We start from the raw sequence: 16,327 nt of genomic DNA on the forward strand, positions 1-16,327 counted from the left end.
AACAGTTTTGATGGAAATTTATAGTGTTCCAGAGGTGCAGTGTATCGAAGGAGAGCAGACACATTGTTTCAAAACAGCTTGCAATGAGATCGATTCTGAGTGCATCTACAGTTTAAAGTGGTTAGGCCTATACATTATTCATTATATTATGCCAACGCAACCACTTACCTTAAATCTTCACGAGTTTTTGCAGCATTTCCGCCTACCTCCAAATTATTATTTTTGTCTTGTGCAGATATTTCCCCAATATCCACCATCCCTCTTTTTTCCTGAAGACAGCAATTGGCAACATTTTGAAAATGGAGTTTGTGTTCGAGCCGGAGCCCTTGACTCTCCGCTTTCTTCGAACTTTCAAAGAACTTCTCAAATTTGTGCTTTTCTGTTACACTGTACTGCTTGGGTCTTTGCTGCTCGCCGGATGGACCACTTACTTCATTGTTGCAAAATAAGGAGACAAGATGACATGAAGGGGCAATCACACCAAGAGTAGCCTACTTACAACCAGGTGAATCATCACTCACATCTTATGGACTAAAATGGCGCACTTTTACGCTATAAACCTGCAATGTGACCGCTGTTTTTGTCTGTTGTAATTATAACCGACTGTTTGGATACATACGCGTTTGTTGTTTCCTTCAGAAATGTAAATGGTGACGGTAGCGTATTCCAATGAATTAAAATGTTATCTGTACGGTATTTGTGAGCTTCTGTGTTGCCTATTGAGTCATATGGAATCATGTAGCTAAACATTTCATCTTTGACTCACACTGAATTTAAAAAGACCTAAGTTATTGAACACAAATTGGAGATCTGTTATGATCCCCACACTTAGGCTACACTGTGGTATTCTTTTATAAAGCACATATATAAACTATATAGACCTAATAAAAGCACGCAGAAATATTGTATATATAAAATAATAATAATAATATAATAATGTTCTAACATGGGTAATAATGTTCTCTTCTATTCTCTCAACTGTTGGAGGAGGCCATAGTCATTTTCCATCTGTCCTGTCTGTCTTTGGGGTTGTGGGTTCTATCTTCCCTGATTAGCTCTGAACATGAATAGATAAAGCAATAACCCAACTGAGGGAAGTTTGGTTTCAATTGGATAGGACATGAAGGTAGAGTTTTACTAGGGCCTGGGATGGCCATGCCTCTCTGAGGTATCAGGGCAGGTATGTAGCTTATGGGAAATCATCACAATATAGCACTGAATCTATTCACAAAATGCAATTGAGAAAAAATGATAACATGTCACATAAGAGTCATTCCGTCTCAAATCAGAAAAAATCTAGGAAAATGGTTGCAGCGCCGACTCTGATTTTCTTCAAAGTTTGTCTACACAATGTTTAGGTTCCATAACTAAGACCTGTAAATGTTTTTGTTCAATTATATTGCTTTTATAGTCTTTTTGCCCGTGATTGTTTACACTCTCTAAAAGGCCTTATCTTGGAGGCCATGTTTGGACATTCATATCTTAAAAAGTATTATTATAGCCTAACCAAACTTTGTAGAATAGAAGACAAACATGTTCTCAGTGCAATTCAATCATTAAAGATTGTACTACAGTCTCATTGGTTTAAGTTCCTAGTTTCAGAAAAAACATGCAATCCTTCCCAAAATGTGAAGTCTCCAAAACAAAAGACCATGACAATAATAAGGATAAAACAAGGCGTGTTTGTATTTTTGTGTCATTTTCATGCAACTGAAATGGTATGTGGGGTAGGTAATAGGACCATACAAATCTATGTGGAAATAGCTAAGTATATGGACATTTAGTGTGTAAAGTACCAATATAAGTCCCATTCACAGAATAAATGTATTTTACAGGTGTTTTGGGAACATAAGACCATTATGAAAGGAGCAAAATGCTATGCTGTGTTTCACCTGAGCGGGCGCTAAAATCTATTGTTTATTGTAAATGTTTATTTTGGTATTCCCAAAACAACTGGAACTACATGCATTTATTATGTGAATGGGACTTGGTACAATATTGGTTTACACATTAAATATCCATATACTTAACTATTTCCACAGCTATTATGGTACTAGCTATCCCACATACCATTTCAGTTGCTTGCTTTTTATGAGTTGGTCTTCCACCCAAGAAAATTTGAGGAGGCTAGGGAAAATATTTGTCAAGATATTAATGCCCAAACATGGTACATGTTTTTCAAGCTGTAAAAATGAAAGAATTTCAAGTCTGAAAAAGATATGAAGACAGAAGATTTGCACAGAAATATTTCACAGGCCTTGGTTTTAGGACCCATTGATGATATAGACAAGGTTTGAACAAAATATGAGACGTTGCAGAAACAACCTTATCTAATTTGACACGGAATGACTCATGATGCAAAAAGGGCACTGGCAAAAATTATACCTGAATATCCATGGGTACGTCATTGCAGGATCTTTACCAACAGAGGAACTTTATTGTCCTGGAAATTTACCAAGAGACTTGTCTATAAACACAAAATGCCAGGTCTTTAGGAGATAGACCACTTACCTCAAAGTTTGTATCAGATGAAACAGTCTACAAATAAAGCATTAATACACTTTTAAAAATATATATATACATACACAGGAGAGATTTCTAGTGCTATACACACAGTGACCAATTTACCGTCCAAAACAAAATCACTAACAAAGAAACCTTTGAGGGCAAAAAACACCACCAAAAGAACAGTTTCTGAGAGCATTTCACTGGGGTTAATAAGGAGGCACCTTCCGGGTGTTTCGTTGAATTAGGCCCACAACACCTCCTGAAGGCTAAACAGTAACATAACTAATAATTTAACAAATAATAATTTAACCTCTTCCTTTCAAAGACTTCCTCCTCCATCTTCAAATGGAATAGATAACTCAATAAAGTAGTAGCCTAGGCAATGTTCTCAGAATACAACACATGTCTGGTCTCAAAGTAGTCACATCAATACACTAATAATGAGCAGGAAACAATATTTGGTTAATAGACTAATTGACAGCAAACATTACTTGGATATTTTTGAAGGATATAAATCATACCTGCCAGTTCTGAAAACAGTTTCTTATTGGAGTTTTTCACGTGACAAATGTTGTGATCATTCAAAAATAGAAATTGACACATTTGTGATGTACTGTAGGCTAAGTGTGCCTAACTTTTCCGATTAGGCTACACCAAAGAGTTGGCAACAATGAGCTCCTTGTAATGTTAAATTGGTTGTTTTTTTGTGTGTCAGTCTTGCTGTGCCTACACCCTGATAAAAGTTAACCCAGACTTTAAATAGAAAAATAAATGGGAACTTTGCTTGTGTCAAAAATATGAATGTTCTTGTCATAAACATTAGCTATTGCATTAAAAAAGTAAATTTGTCATGCCAAAGATGCCTGCGTGCTGACACCCAACACATGACATGATGTGTATGCTACTGATTAAGACAATTCCACGGGCAGAAAGCACCCCATGTAATCCTACTCGATTTAGCCCTTACCATTGTGCCGCATAGTTTGTCCTTCTTTGCTTCTTGTTTGAGCCTTTACGTGGCAGTAACGCAGCGCCTTTTCATCCTCCAGTCACAATCAGCCATATACATGAAGTGACTCCTCCTCCGCAAGTCGGTGGCTTGCGAGGACTGTCTTCCTAGAATATTGTGTGCTAGCTTCCCCCTTTACTGCAAAGTGTAGTCAAAGAGAACGAGCCATCATGTTCACGCTTTCTGAAGTCATTGTTATTTTGGCAACTTTATCAGCCACAGCGTCGGGATATTTCGTCAGCATAGACGCTCATGCCGAAGAGTGCTTTTTCGAACGGGTCAACTCAGGCACCAAGATGGGCCTAATGTTTGAGGTTGCAGAGGGAGGCTTCCTGGACATCGATGTGGAGGTAAGCTAACTAGCTAGCTGGCTACCCCACAAGGATAACCAACGTCGTTGGAACTAGCCATGTTGCGACATGTCAGGCCAAGCTATCAAACGTGTCGTTAGAGAGGATGTAACATTAGCTTTTCAGGCGAAACCACGTCATGTTATGTTCAGGAAATGTTGCAGTTAGGGGATATAATACGTACTGAATGCCATTGATTAATTAATCTAGTGTAGCACGCATTGCTACACTAGCCGTAGCTAGCTAGTCATAGCCTGCCAACTTGCTTATGTCGTTTTTCCTAACAACAACATGGTTTATTAACCTCTTGTGTTGTTCACATAAACGCCCAAGAACTGTTGCCCCGATCTAGAGTGAAAATAAAGAAAGGCTGTGGAGTTGGATGTTACTTAACGAGCTAGCTACATAAGGCGGCTATTTTAGCGGAGAGTATTTCCTAGCATTTTGGTCTGAGCGCTAGGTAACAGCTGTTGACGTTGCTGATGTTAGACTACCTGAAACCTAACGTGAGAGTGTAAATCAAAATGGGTTGCATGCATCAGAGTGAAACGGCATCATCACGACAATAGTCATTGAGTATGCTTAGTAAGGTACGTTACTTACAACAGCTGTACGGTAACGTTGCACATGAAGTTGCCTTTGGAATGGGTGAAAGGTCTTGAGGCAAGTCCTCTGTCAGGTTACATACTGATCTTTAGTCATCATCTTTAAATCTTGTTCACTTTTGACAATAATTTTGGTGTCATATTGTGTTTACAGAGACTGGAGACTGTGGAGATGCATATAATTATTAATATGACATATCATTTTATTTATCTGATGTCAATGTATCCCACCACTTCCATAGATCACTGGCCCGGATGGGAAGCAGATCTATAAGGGTGACCGAGAGTCCAGTGGGAAGTACTCTGTTGCAGCCCATATGGATGGAACATACAAATTCTGTTTCAGTAACAAGATGTCAACCATGACTCCCAAAATAGTCATGTTTACCATTGATATCGGAGAGGCACCCAAAGATGGCGTGGAGACGGAAGGTAAGCTTAGCTCAGCTCCCTGTGTGTCTGCGTGTGTCTGTCTGTGTGTATGGTTGTGCTGAAATATTTGAAATTCTGGGCACAGCCTCGTCCTAATTCAAAGACATTTTGATAACTCCCCTGCCGTGGCTGTTTATTTCAGTAGTACAGGCCACAGATGAAGAAAGTTGGTGATGTGATTGCACACTGTCTCTTTATACATTGAAGGAGTTTCCTGCTAGAATCAGGAAAAGTGGAACTGATCAGCTCTCAGATGATTAAATGATCAACTCTCAGATGATTAAATGACAGATCTTACAGATCTAACTAATGGAAGTTGAGGTAGTCTGTCTTTCTATCATTGTTTATTCATGCTAAATGTTGTGCTGAACATCATCTTGCAAAGATGGTCCTTGCTGCCCTTTTTTTCTTGCTTCCTCTCCTTGTCATCCCTCTTACTCTGTTCATTCCTCCTCTCTTTCTTCCCTTAATTCTTCCTTCCCTCCTTCAGTTGGTGGTGACACCTGGGATGGTATGTTAACCCAACTGCATGGATTTGCAAATCACCGAGGGACTCACTGTGTGACTGTAGACTGTTGCTGTGTTGAAAATTGCTGTCTTTAGGCAAGCTGAACAATGGAAATGTGTGTGTTCACTACTAATTGTCAATGATGGTATGCTGTTAAAATTACTTATTGCTAAGGACCTGCAAAATAGTGTTCAAGTGATAATTGAATAGTTTTTGTAATGAAGCATTTTTTATTTTACTGTTTAGTTGCTAGTGTGTCAGGACAAAACATGATCTATTGAACACTATTGCTGTTTTCACTAACAGGTCAGAATGTCTTTACTAAGTAAAGGCTTATCTGCAAGACACCTTGATGTCTTAAAGACTTGAGAGGACTTGTGGGTTTGTCTGTGTGCTAGGCACTGAAGTCAGACTAACATGAATGGGTTGAAGTTGTTTTTTTATGGTTTTTGTTTAGTTTGTTTTAAGTAAGTTGTGCCTCACCACTAGCCTGGCTAATTCCAGACCACTTCTCAAATCTCGATTGAGATTGAGATTGAGAATGGGTCTGGGGACACTTCATTCACCTCTGATTTCTAGGGGCGGAACTAGCAATGAAATTAAACTTGAATTGGTGCATTCAACTCTTACCCAATCTTTTCGGAAGTAGAGCAAAAAACATCTTTCTTGTAAAGAACAGTTTAAAATGCAGTTATTTACTCAATTCCAAAGAAAATGCATTTCCAAGACTGTTCCAATCCGCAAACTTCTATCATTTCACTATAATGAAGTGCGCTTTTCTGCATGTTTTTACTCGCATAGCGTGTGAATTTCAACAGGGTAGGGTCGTCTCAAATTAAACACCAACTCCGTGCACTTAACAGAAATGACAATCATAACATTTAAACATAACATTACTGGTGTTAAAATGCAGTTTGAATGCTCTTGTGCACTCATTAGATATCGAAAGTACAGAAGTATGCAAATTGGAACATGGTGCATATCTTAAACACAGACACAATCAGTGCAGCCATTGGTCTTATTGAACATGCTGTCTGTCATCTTATAAAGCCTGCCACATGCCAGATAAGCGGGTTTGATTGGTTCTTGCGTTTTTTGGGTGATTCGGAAATCGGCTTCAATGGGTTGGTCTCCAGGCGGAACGGCAGAGTAACAGGTTCGTCTGGGTTCACCCAGGCTTCTTCCTCACACAAAGCCTGTCTTTCTGTCAAATTAATCATGATACTTGATTGAAGGATGGGTGTGATCAATGATCACCAAAGATCAGTGGCTGGGGAAAAAAGCAAAACAAAACCAGAATATTTTTGAACACTCCGTGCCTGCTGCACATGTACAGCTTGCATGTAAAGCTTACGGGCTGCCACTCGGTAGACTGAGAAATCAGTCTGATGAAAGAGGAAACTCGACACCAAAGCAGTGGACTAGTAATGTGTGTGAATTGCGTAAGAGCGGCCGTTCGAGCAGCCCCACACACTCCCACTGACACGCCGCGTTCTCTGTGTGCTTTTCTCCCTCACAGCCCATCAAAACAAACTGGAGGAGATGATCAACGAGCTGGCCGTGTCCATGACTGCCGTCAAGCACGAGCAAGAGTACATGGAGGTCCGCGAGAGGATACACAGAGCGAGTAAGAGCCCTTCACCCTCTGAGTCCACCTACTGGTCAACTGTTTGCATTTGATGCTTTTTATAAGTGATGTTTACCTGCTTCAGCCACTGCTGCTAGTTGACAAGTGGGAGTTCATGCTAAGCAAGTAGTTATCATGGTATATAGTTTATGTTTTAAGCCAGTGTGCTGCATGTAATCTGACCTTATGGTATGGTCATCGTACTTTTGACTGTGTGATTATTGTTTCGTTTTTTTATGACAAATATTGTGTCTGTCGGAATTACAACTGCATACCAAATGACTGACTGTTTTCTTTATATTTGGCTTTTTGATGTTTCATCATGCAACTGAAAGAATCAAGTTGTCAGTGCATTCCTAGATCTCATGTTTTTATTTGTGTTCTTTTCTAGTCAATGACAACACAAACAGCCGAGTGGTTCTCTGGTCCTTCTTCGAGGCGCTGGTCTTGGTTGCCATGACATTGGGACAGATTTACTACCTGAAGAGATTTTTCGAAGTGCGGAGAGTTGTGTAAAATCTTGGTTTTACATGTAAGATTTTTTTACTCCAAAAGTGTGCTCCCCCCCATCAACTGGTACCATTTGCAGAAAAATAAATTTGAAAATGGTCCATGGCCACGCGGCAAGATTGGAAATTGTCCGGACCCCAGGAAATGGTCTCTCCCCACCTTCCGCTCTCTCTCCGTCTTGAAATAAAAATGTTTTTCTTTTTGTTGCCCTTGTTACTTTTAGTAGTCACCCAGTTAACAGTGTAAAAACAAACTGTCCTCAGACCCTTGTTATGAAGACTAACTCTCTGCTGTTATGGGGTGATATTTTTTTCATGTTGTCACTATTTTATTAGTCATGAATTTGAGGGATGCTGTATCCTTTGCTACAACAGTGGGTGGGACAGGGAGGGCCTGCAGATGTTGTGTGGACTTTGAACGTGCACTTTGGGGAATGGCGCCATTTTTAAGACGTTCAGTTTTAGTTGTTGTTTAGTTAATGAAAAGCAATATGTTGGGTATGTGGGCAGGGGTGGCTATTAGTGTAAATCCTGCTTTTCCTTTTGTTTTGTTTCTGTACTCGCTTATCTTCTCAATGCCTTCTGTGCCATCATCCGAACAGCCCTCTCAGTCGGTTTCAACAAGCTTGCGAAGGTCACTTTGCCATCACTGGTCAAGGGGGGGTTTGCGAATGTCAGGATCAGTCCTGCCTGATTTCCTCCAAACTCCGTGTGCAAAAGCTGTGACGTGTCCCTAGAAATCCAGCCATTCAAACCCAACTTGACCACCCAAGTTTAAATTCAAAGTGAAGTTTGGCAACTTTGAGTTTAAAAGTTCTGCTCACAAAGGCACATTATGCATACACTTTGAATCATTTTTGGTTGGTGGAACTAGGAACTTGGCTTTTTCTTTTTTTTTTTTTTACTGGGGTGAGTGGTACATTATTATGGACACACTGGGATGTAGACAGTAATTGCTTGAGCTTCAGTATTGAACCATGAAATGGCGAAATTTATCCAACTGTAATTTTGTACAAATGTTAAGTTTATTTCAATATATGTGTGAGGGAAGCTGCGGTTTCTCTCTATTGTGTTGGGGAAAAGAGTTGATTTGGTTGAAACAACAGGGAGGGACAAATCTTTGGAATTGATGCTAATCTAAAGTTGTCAAGGTGTGAAGTTCAAACATGACCTGGCTTTAATTGGGGAATCACGTGTCTTGTTTCTTCTTTTCAAAAGGACCATAATCATTCAACTTCATACAAATACACATTTATCTATCAACAAATGGTGATAATGATATTTAAAAGTGCTGAAGAATAATTAAAGGATGTATGGGCTAACCATGTCTATAACTGAAAAAACACCTTCAATGTGATGGAACTGCTGTGTCTAGACTGTAACATATTTGCTATGTCAACACTAATATTTATGTAGACAAAAACGTTTTGAAAAAAATTAGAAAGGCTCCAAGCAGTCACAATGATTGCCAATGAAGAAATGACACAAGAGTCTCCTGATATTCTGGTTTTATTTTACACAAGAAGCTTGCAAAACAAGTGGAGTCACCCAGGCCAAAGCACCATCAGCAGAGAAGGCATAGCACAGCTGCCATTAAGTGCACAATGGTCATCCCCCTCTCTCTATTGATCATGTAGGATGGGAAAGACTCATAGGTAAATCTTGATGAGTTCGTCACTGATGGCTGACGGAGTGAGAACTCCCAGGTCGGTGAACAGCAGGGTGATGAGGGAAGGAGGGGTGTAGTCAACCATAGGGTGCTCTTTGTCCAGGTCTTCAGCTGTTTTAAGGGTGTGAGCTTTGTACTAAGGGAAGAAAAGAGACTCATTGTTAAAGGAAAGCAGTTACTTGCAAGTGCATAGAACAAAGTTAAAGTAAGAATAGTCCTCGTTTTAGGCCTCCTATGTCAACAACACTAGGTTTCTGTAACAAATGAACCAAGAACAACCAACCTTAAATCGATCAGGAACATCTTGCTGGTTGAGGGGATAGAGCCTGACAAACTTGAAACTCTCTGCCACCACGTAGAATGGCTTATTATGGGCTTTAGAACACACTGCCATCTGATAGGTGCCAATCTGTGACAAGAACATAAATGATCACGACGGTACTTTAATGTAATATTGTGTCATTGCGATCTTTGTGTGATCTGAGTGTGCTACTCACCTTATTAATTATGCCTCCACTCTCCACAACTCCTTCTGCTCCAACTATCACAAGGTCTACCTTCTCCATTACATAGCTGACAAACACACAGAGAGGACATAAATGGACTGCAATTTTGTTTCCACTTTGTCTTCTTATGAGTGAAAATAAAAAACAGAGTTTTAGTCCAAGTCAGTGGTGAAATATACAGAGCAATTCAAGCACAAGTTAAGTACACTGACAGACCAGCAATGACTCTATTGTACTGTAAAATGGAAGGAGAAATCTGCAATCCGGTTTCTCGGATGAGGTGGTGAACATCTGGACTTCAATCCACTCACCCCACTGCAGCATCCAGGATAACTGTGACTGGGATATTTAGCTTCCGTAGCTTCTCGGCCATCTGATTTCTGTGGAAATAAATTAAAGTTTTTAATTGGTTATTGGTCTATAAAGTTATATTGCGTTATCTCAATTTAAAGACGCATGTAATTAATGGTTCTGTTTTAGAAAATCATGCAACCTGGGGATGTTGACAAGGGAAACCATTTCCATACTTTGCTTCAACATCACCTACAGTATATTGCAAGATGGCCCAAAACACAAATTTCTTGACAGGCCTTTCCTAAACAGAGTTGTTCCATGGATAATTACCCTGAGGAGTCTGGTTGGGACTCTGTAACATAGACGCTAAAGCGCTTCTTATCCGCTGCCACATTCTCCAGCACTTTCAGAACCACCCGGGATGATGAGTGGGTCAGGATTTTCTACAACATCAACACGGGGACATTAGCTCAATCACAAATCCTGCATTTACTGTATATCAAGAAGACGTTGGCGTACTACCTCCTTGGGCTGAGACTCACCACGGGGACTTCATGATTTCAGTTTAATTACGGTTTCATAAGATCATGATTTAGCAAAAACAAAGGCATTTGGCTTGCTCAAAAAACAACACAGATGTGAAATTCTCAGTGCTGTGCACTGACTGGACTCTGACAGCTCCTGAATGGTCAGAATAGTAGCCCATCAAATGTCTCACATTTTTTGTTGATCTCTGACCCTTTCACCAATTCTGGCTATCATGACAAAACAGTTGTGGAAGAAAAGGTTGTTTGTACTCACAGCTCCATCTTTGATGAAATTGTGGCAAAGTTTGGCCACCTTGTTTCTGGAGAGTGAGATCTTCTTCAGGAACAGTTCCCCTCTTTCAACCATCACCTTTTTGCACTGAGAGAGGTCCTGAAATATTGGAGAATGGAAATGTAATCTGTTTGTTTACTTTTTCACCAAATTAAACTTAACATTTTTCACCAATTTCACCAAAAAGAAACTGTGGGGTTTGTGATGTACAGTATGTGTGTGGATGTGTGTATTCAATTAAATCCCATTTTATTTTATTTATATAGCACCAACGATAGCACAAACTCAATTTCGGTCTAAACAGAAACCAGAACCTGAACTGCATGTGGATAAATGGTGCTAACCGGATGTTCCAGTGATGTGAGGGTGATGAAGCGGAGGAAGAGCTCTCCTCCTGAGGACACTGCCACTGAGGAGTCCGCCTCCTGCAGCCGGCCGATGGCCCGTGTCATGTTCTCTCTCAGGCCCAAGATTGTCTCACCTGGGGATGAGGACAGGACAGGACAGGACTCTCATCAGTTAGTTAGTCAGTCAGTTTGGCAGATCAGAGAGTAAGAGACAGAGAAACAGTGATGGGTAGTCACTTAATAGGTCAAGGAGTCCAATGGATATAATCACTAACTTTGGTCTCTTTTCAGGAACTCCAGGAGAGAGCGAATTGCGGCCACTGCTGAGGCAACATCTGGATCTTGACTCATTTGAGTTCTGAAGTATTCCACTAACTCTGATGACACAAAACACAAACAATTGTAAGTGGTCAAATCTGTCAGAAGCAGCAGTCATGCCTATACCATGAATCTCAGGAACAATCTACCAAAAAAGTTACTGGATTTGTAACATAAAGCCATAATGTGTTTAAAATTGTACTTTCAAACTGACCTCATTTGCATACCATGTGAACAGCATCAGGAGATGTCAGTAACGTGTATGAGCTGAGCTGAGCATTTTCAGAACCTGTGCATACTCCTGACATTCATACAGTTCAGCTTACCTCCTTCATCCATTTTGCCCACCAGATCTGACCAATGAAGAGACCCGAAAACTGAAGAATAGAGTAGTATGCGGGATACGCGCCTTATTTGCGTCTGAAACAAAATAATAGTTGTCTACCTGATGTTAGCTAGCCTGTCATTACACTACACTAGCTGTAGCGCTTGCTAACAGTTTCTGACGCAACACAGGGACACTATTCTGGTAAATTCCACGTCAAAACGTTTAACTGTGAACAAACATCAGTTTTCTGAAATGGCTATCAATAAACGATAAAACAAAGGACTGTTAAACAATTCTTACTATTTAGTTATATAGCAGCTGTGCTGTGTGTTCTGCATGTTCTGTGAATGTTTCGTCTCATTGAGATGACGTCAGATTTACGCCATCAAGTCGTCGCCGTGGCTTAAAGCTGTGATGGCTTCAGGTTTGTAGCTATGAAACTTCATACCAAACTTCTGTTTTTGTTGTTACCTAAAATTATATGGCTAATTGTATCACGTAAAGAAATGCATAAACTCCTTGACACTGCACCACTGTCAAACAGTGGCATAACTTGGTTCGCATAGATAGAATAACGTTATCCAACTGGCTAGCCTTTGCTAGCTATTTGTTCTCATGTAACTGAACTTTTATTTAATTATAAATGTATATTTTTACCTCTTTTTTTTTTAGAAGACGAAGTTAGTCTTCTGGTCATCGTACTTGACGTGAATCCAATATGGTGGGGGCAGCAAACGCAACGACAACCAGAGGTTGGTTAAGTCATAACTTACTGTACAATATTGTGCTGAAATAGTAGGCTAAGGTGTCTTGGTTCGCATCACAGTCAAGCATATGTATGCATGCATAAAACCAGTGATTTGATGGAAACTGATATACATTTTGGAATAGTGGGAACAGTAGGCTAAACATAATTGTGAAGATACGTCAAGCTAAATGTTACTTGGGATAATTTTGCTGTGAACTGAGATACAGTCGGACTCGCTACGTGTAGAAAGATAGTTATTTCTTGTATTAGAGTTCTCCGTCTATAAACAAACAACAAAATACTCAGTTTGATAGCATCTAACTATTCTGTGTTTGTTAGTTCACCCTGTCAAAATGCCTGGATGCTGTGATGGTCATGGGTAACTCTCACCTGATCATGACCAGGACCAACAAACTGGCCATCATTGCAAGCACCTGTCAGGAGAGGTACATTTTGTTGAACCAGAGAATAATCATCTTCTCTCAGAGAGAGCAGCTACATAATACAGTGGTAGCCTGTTACTATTTATGTAAGTAGTATGTGACATACTTGTGTCTCTTCTAACTCTCTCTCTCTCTCTCTCTCTCTCTCTCTCTCTCTGTCACTTTCTCTCTTCATCCCTCCCTCATGCTCTCCTTTTCTCTCAGTCATTTCCTGTTTCCCAGTAAGCACTGGAGTGCTGGCGATGGCACTGGGGATGACTCTGTATCAGCTGGTGGCGATGGCAAATATGAGCTCCTTTCGGTTGCTAATGACTTTATGGCAGAGGAGATAAGGGCTCTCATAGCACGGAGTGAGTGTCATTGTGTCACACGAGTGTCTTGAGTAGAGAAACATTGGGCAGACAGATTTGGTCCACTCTTTGAAAAGTGTGATGGAGCCTGGAGAACCAATGTCAAAGGCATTTAGCCATGTAAGAGAAAGTATGTAGAAGTAACAGATCTCTGAAGGCCATATCCATGCACACACACACAGGCAAGGCGTTATTTAATTGTCTGCCCAGTTCCTATAAGTGTCCCTTGGCCTCCTGTCCTAAACCTTCTCTAGTAACACAATAAAAATAGAGTGTAATAATAAGATATATTTTCTTCCACAGTGGAGGTGAAAGACCAGACAGACACGTTGTTAGCTGGAGCCCTTGCCAAGGCCCTGTGCTGTATCCTTTCATAATGGAGAGATCCTTTAAAACAGTGGCTCTCAATAGGAGATCACTGCCCACAATGGGGGCCTCAGGGCGCTGCCATATAATGAGCCTAATGTATCAAGTGAGACTCCTTTATCCACTTTTGCAATGTTATTTAAACATATTATGTATAATTATGTTTGGGGGTTTTTGCTCAAAAACTCCATTATGAAAATGTGTAATTAGCTCATCTGTCCTTAATATTATACATTCAGACATACATCGTCTCTCAAAACAACTGGCAGGTAACATTTGCTAGCACATACTGTACGCATTCCATTGTATTTAAAATTCAAATGTGAGATGTGATGGTCTTTAATTCTATTGTTTATTTTCCTTAGCTGGCCAGGACATGACGTCCAGAATATTGGTAAGGTCTTACTGCAGTCAACAGAATGAATAGTTAATGGTGTAAATAACAATAGTGGAATTGATAACTGATGTATTAATTTGATGTTTATTAGGTGATAAAAGCAGCAGAAGACTGTGCTCTGCAGTACATGAACTTCATGAATGTGATCTTTGCTGCTCAGAAACAGGTGAGATGTCCCTCTCATCCCCTCTGTTATTCTCTCTATCATTGTGCCTTAATTTCTCCTAGTTTTGTGTTCCTTCTGTTTCAGGGTGTCCTTATAGATGCTTGTGTGCTCGACTCCGACTCCGGGCTCTTACAACAGGTGTGTCATTAAAAGCGTCAATCATTTAAAGCCTCTATGACCTCTTATTTAATTCTCCATGTGTAAAACCTGAGCCTTTCCTATCTAATCTTTCCCTTCAGAGTGCACTGCCACCTTGCTTGATATTACTCTCTCTTAATTGCCATCTGTACACCTATATTTATTAGTAGACCACAGAAAACTTTAACCACCATTTTTTGTTTCTTTCAGGCTTGTGACATAACAGGGGGTTTATACCTCAAAATACCACAACGGGTTGCCCTCACACAATACCTGCTGGTGAGCATCTACAGCGAGGTTAAACACCACCACACAACCATAACTGACTATCCTAAGCAAACCCACATAAGTACTGGCATATCTCGTATCTAAACACAGGTTAAAAATAACCCAGAATCTCAGAATTTATTTATGTTTTGCCAAAAATAGGGATGTTGGACGTTTTATGTTATTACACTTGTTGAAGCTGGAAATGGTATTTAAACTGAATTGGTATTTTGAAGTACACAGTCTAAGCTTGAGGACTCCTTGTTTAAGCCTGAATGTTGTCTCTGTGTTGCCAGTGGGTGTTCCTGCCTGACTCTGAAGAGCGCGCCCAGCTGGTGCTGCCTCCATCGGTCCACGTGGACTACAGGGCCGCCTGCTTCTGCCACCGCAACCTCATCGAGATCGGCTATGTCTGCTCTGTCTGCCTGTCTAGTAAGGACTTGCTTTAGCCTAAAATAGACTAGAATACATATTAGACATTAGAGAAGAATATAGTATCTAGGCATATTCTCCATTTACAAATAGCTACAAGTATTTTAGATTTCTTTTCTCCATGATCTCATTTTTAAAAGCTAATCCTCTTTACCCATATAAACAGGTAAAATGAATGATCGCTCAAGGAGAAATAAATGCCTGTTTTTAATGTTTCAGTGCATCTTTGCAGTCCTTCATTCAAATGTGTCTTGTCCTTTTTAGTATTCTGCAACTTCAGCCCAATCTGCACAACATGCGAGTAAGTACATAGTCAATGTAGATCAAAAGATGCATAGATAAAGTCCATAATGATACAGTTCAGCTCTGTCACTATCCCACATGCTCCAGTGTCTTCTTCATGTCCACCTGTTTGTCTCTGTCTCCAACCCCTAGAACTGCCTTCAAGATCCCGCTGCCTCTGATCAAGGCCAAGAAGAAGAAAGTCAAGCCAGTGACGTGACTCCAGTGGTCACCTGCACGGAGTGCCCACATGAGGACCTTTATTTGTGTGTGTAATTGTAATGCCTCAGCACTGGATGCGTCTCGGTGTAGGAGGCCATGTTCCTGAAGAGGTCTGGAGGTGTTGTCATGGACTATTTTCAAATGGCTCAGTCAGCAATTACTGAGGGGTGTTGTTTTCTAATTCTATTGTACTACCTACTCTTTAAGTTAAACTGAACTGATGGTGCCTGTACACGCATGCACACGCACGCACGCACACACACACACATATACACATACACACACACACACGCGCTACACACACACACACACACGCTACGCACACACGCTACGCACACACGCTACACACACACGCACACACGCTACACTCACATACACACACACACACATACACACACGCACACGCACACATTCTACACTCACATACACACACACACACACGCTACACTCACAGACACACACACACGCTACACTCACATACACACAGACACACACACACACACTCACACACACACACATTGTGAACAGGCTAGTGGCTCATATTTTTAAGTCCATTTAGAGATCCTTGAGTTGAGGGAAGGGAGGGTTTAAAGAGGAAGCCTTCATTAGTGTTTCCTATTGTTATTGTTAGCATGAGACTTGACCTCTTTTACAAGCACACCCCTTCCTGGCAGATATTATGTTCTT

General features: G+C 40.5%; 3 protein-coding genes across 5 annotated transcripts; 2 read left to right on the top strand and 1 right to left on the bottom strand.

Moving 5' to 3' along the window:
- Positions 1–3,558: 3,558 nt before the first annotated feature.
- LOC121689721 (transmembrane emp24 domain-containing protein 2) lies at positions 3,559–8,737 on the top strand. Of its 2 annotated transcripts, XM_042069792.1 has the most exons (5): positions 3,559–3,867; positions 4,715–4,904; positions 5,395–5,415; positions 6,932–7,039; positions 7,431–8,737. In XM_042069792.1, the coding sequence occupies exons 1-5, from the start codon at positions 3,688–3,690 to the stop codon at positions 7,553–7,555; spliced, it is 624 nt and encodes a 207-aa protein (XP_041925726.1). In that variant the 5' UTR covers positions 3,559–3,687; the 3' UTR covers positions 7,556–8,737. The 2 variants fall into 2 exon arrangements, with proteins under 2 accessions (XP_041925726.1, XP_041925727.1); XM_042069793.1 differs by lacking the exon at positions 5,395–5,415 and having other exon boundaries at positions 3,561–3,867.
- Positions 8,738–9,041: 304 nt separating this feature from the next.
- On the bottom strand, positions 9,042–12,206 carry eif2b1 (eukaryotic translation initiation factor 2B, subunit 1 alpha). 2 transcript variants are annotated; one of them, XM_042069788.1, is made up of 10 exons: positions 12,130–12,206; positions 11,828–11,921; positions 11,459–11,560; positions 11,181–11,317; positions 10,819–10,935; positions 10,348–10,460; positions 10,035–10,103; positions 9,715–9,790; positions 9,501–9,626; positions 9,042–9,353 (listed from the first exon to the last, which is right to left on the bottom strand). In XM_042069788.1, exons 2-10 carry the CDS (start codon positions 11,838–11,840, stop codon positions 9,198–9,200), a joined length of 909 nt encoding a protein of 302 aa, XP_041925722.1. In that variant the 5' UTR covers positions 11,841–11,921; positions 12,130–12,206; the 3' UTR covers positions 9,042–9,197. The 2 variants fall into 2 exon arrangements, with proteins under 2 accessions (XP_041925722.1, XP_041925724.1); XM_042069790.1 differs by having other exon boundaries at positions 11,828–11,942; positions 12,130–12,200.
- On the top strand, positions 12,171–15,993 carry gtf2h3 (general transcription factor IIH, polypeptide 3). The gene is made up of 13 exons (XM_042069791.1): positions 12,171–12,253; positions 12,502–12,581; positions 12,917–13,023; positions 13,225–13,370; positions 13,674–13,733; positions 13,976–14,005; positions 14,102–14,130; positions 14,225–14,299; positions 14,384–14,437; positions 14,648–14,716; positions 15,001–15,136; positions 15,401–15,437; positions 15,572–15,993. Exons 1-13 carry the CDS (start codon positions 12,244–12,246, stop codon positions 15,636–15,638), a joined length of 900 nt encoding a protein of 299 aa, XP_041925725.1. The 5' UTR covers positions 12,171–12,243; the 3' UTR covers positions 15,639–15,993.
- Positions 15,994–16,327: the final 334 nt, after the last annotated feature.

Source organism: Alosa sapidissima, chromosome 18, assembly GCF_018492685.1.
Source record: "Alosa sapidissima isolate fAloSap1 chromosome 18, fAloSap1.pri, whole genome shotgun sequence".
NCBI lineage: Eukaryota > Metazoa > Chordata > Actinopteri > Clupeiformes > Clupeidae > Alosa > Alosa sapidissima.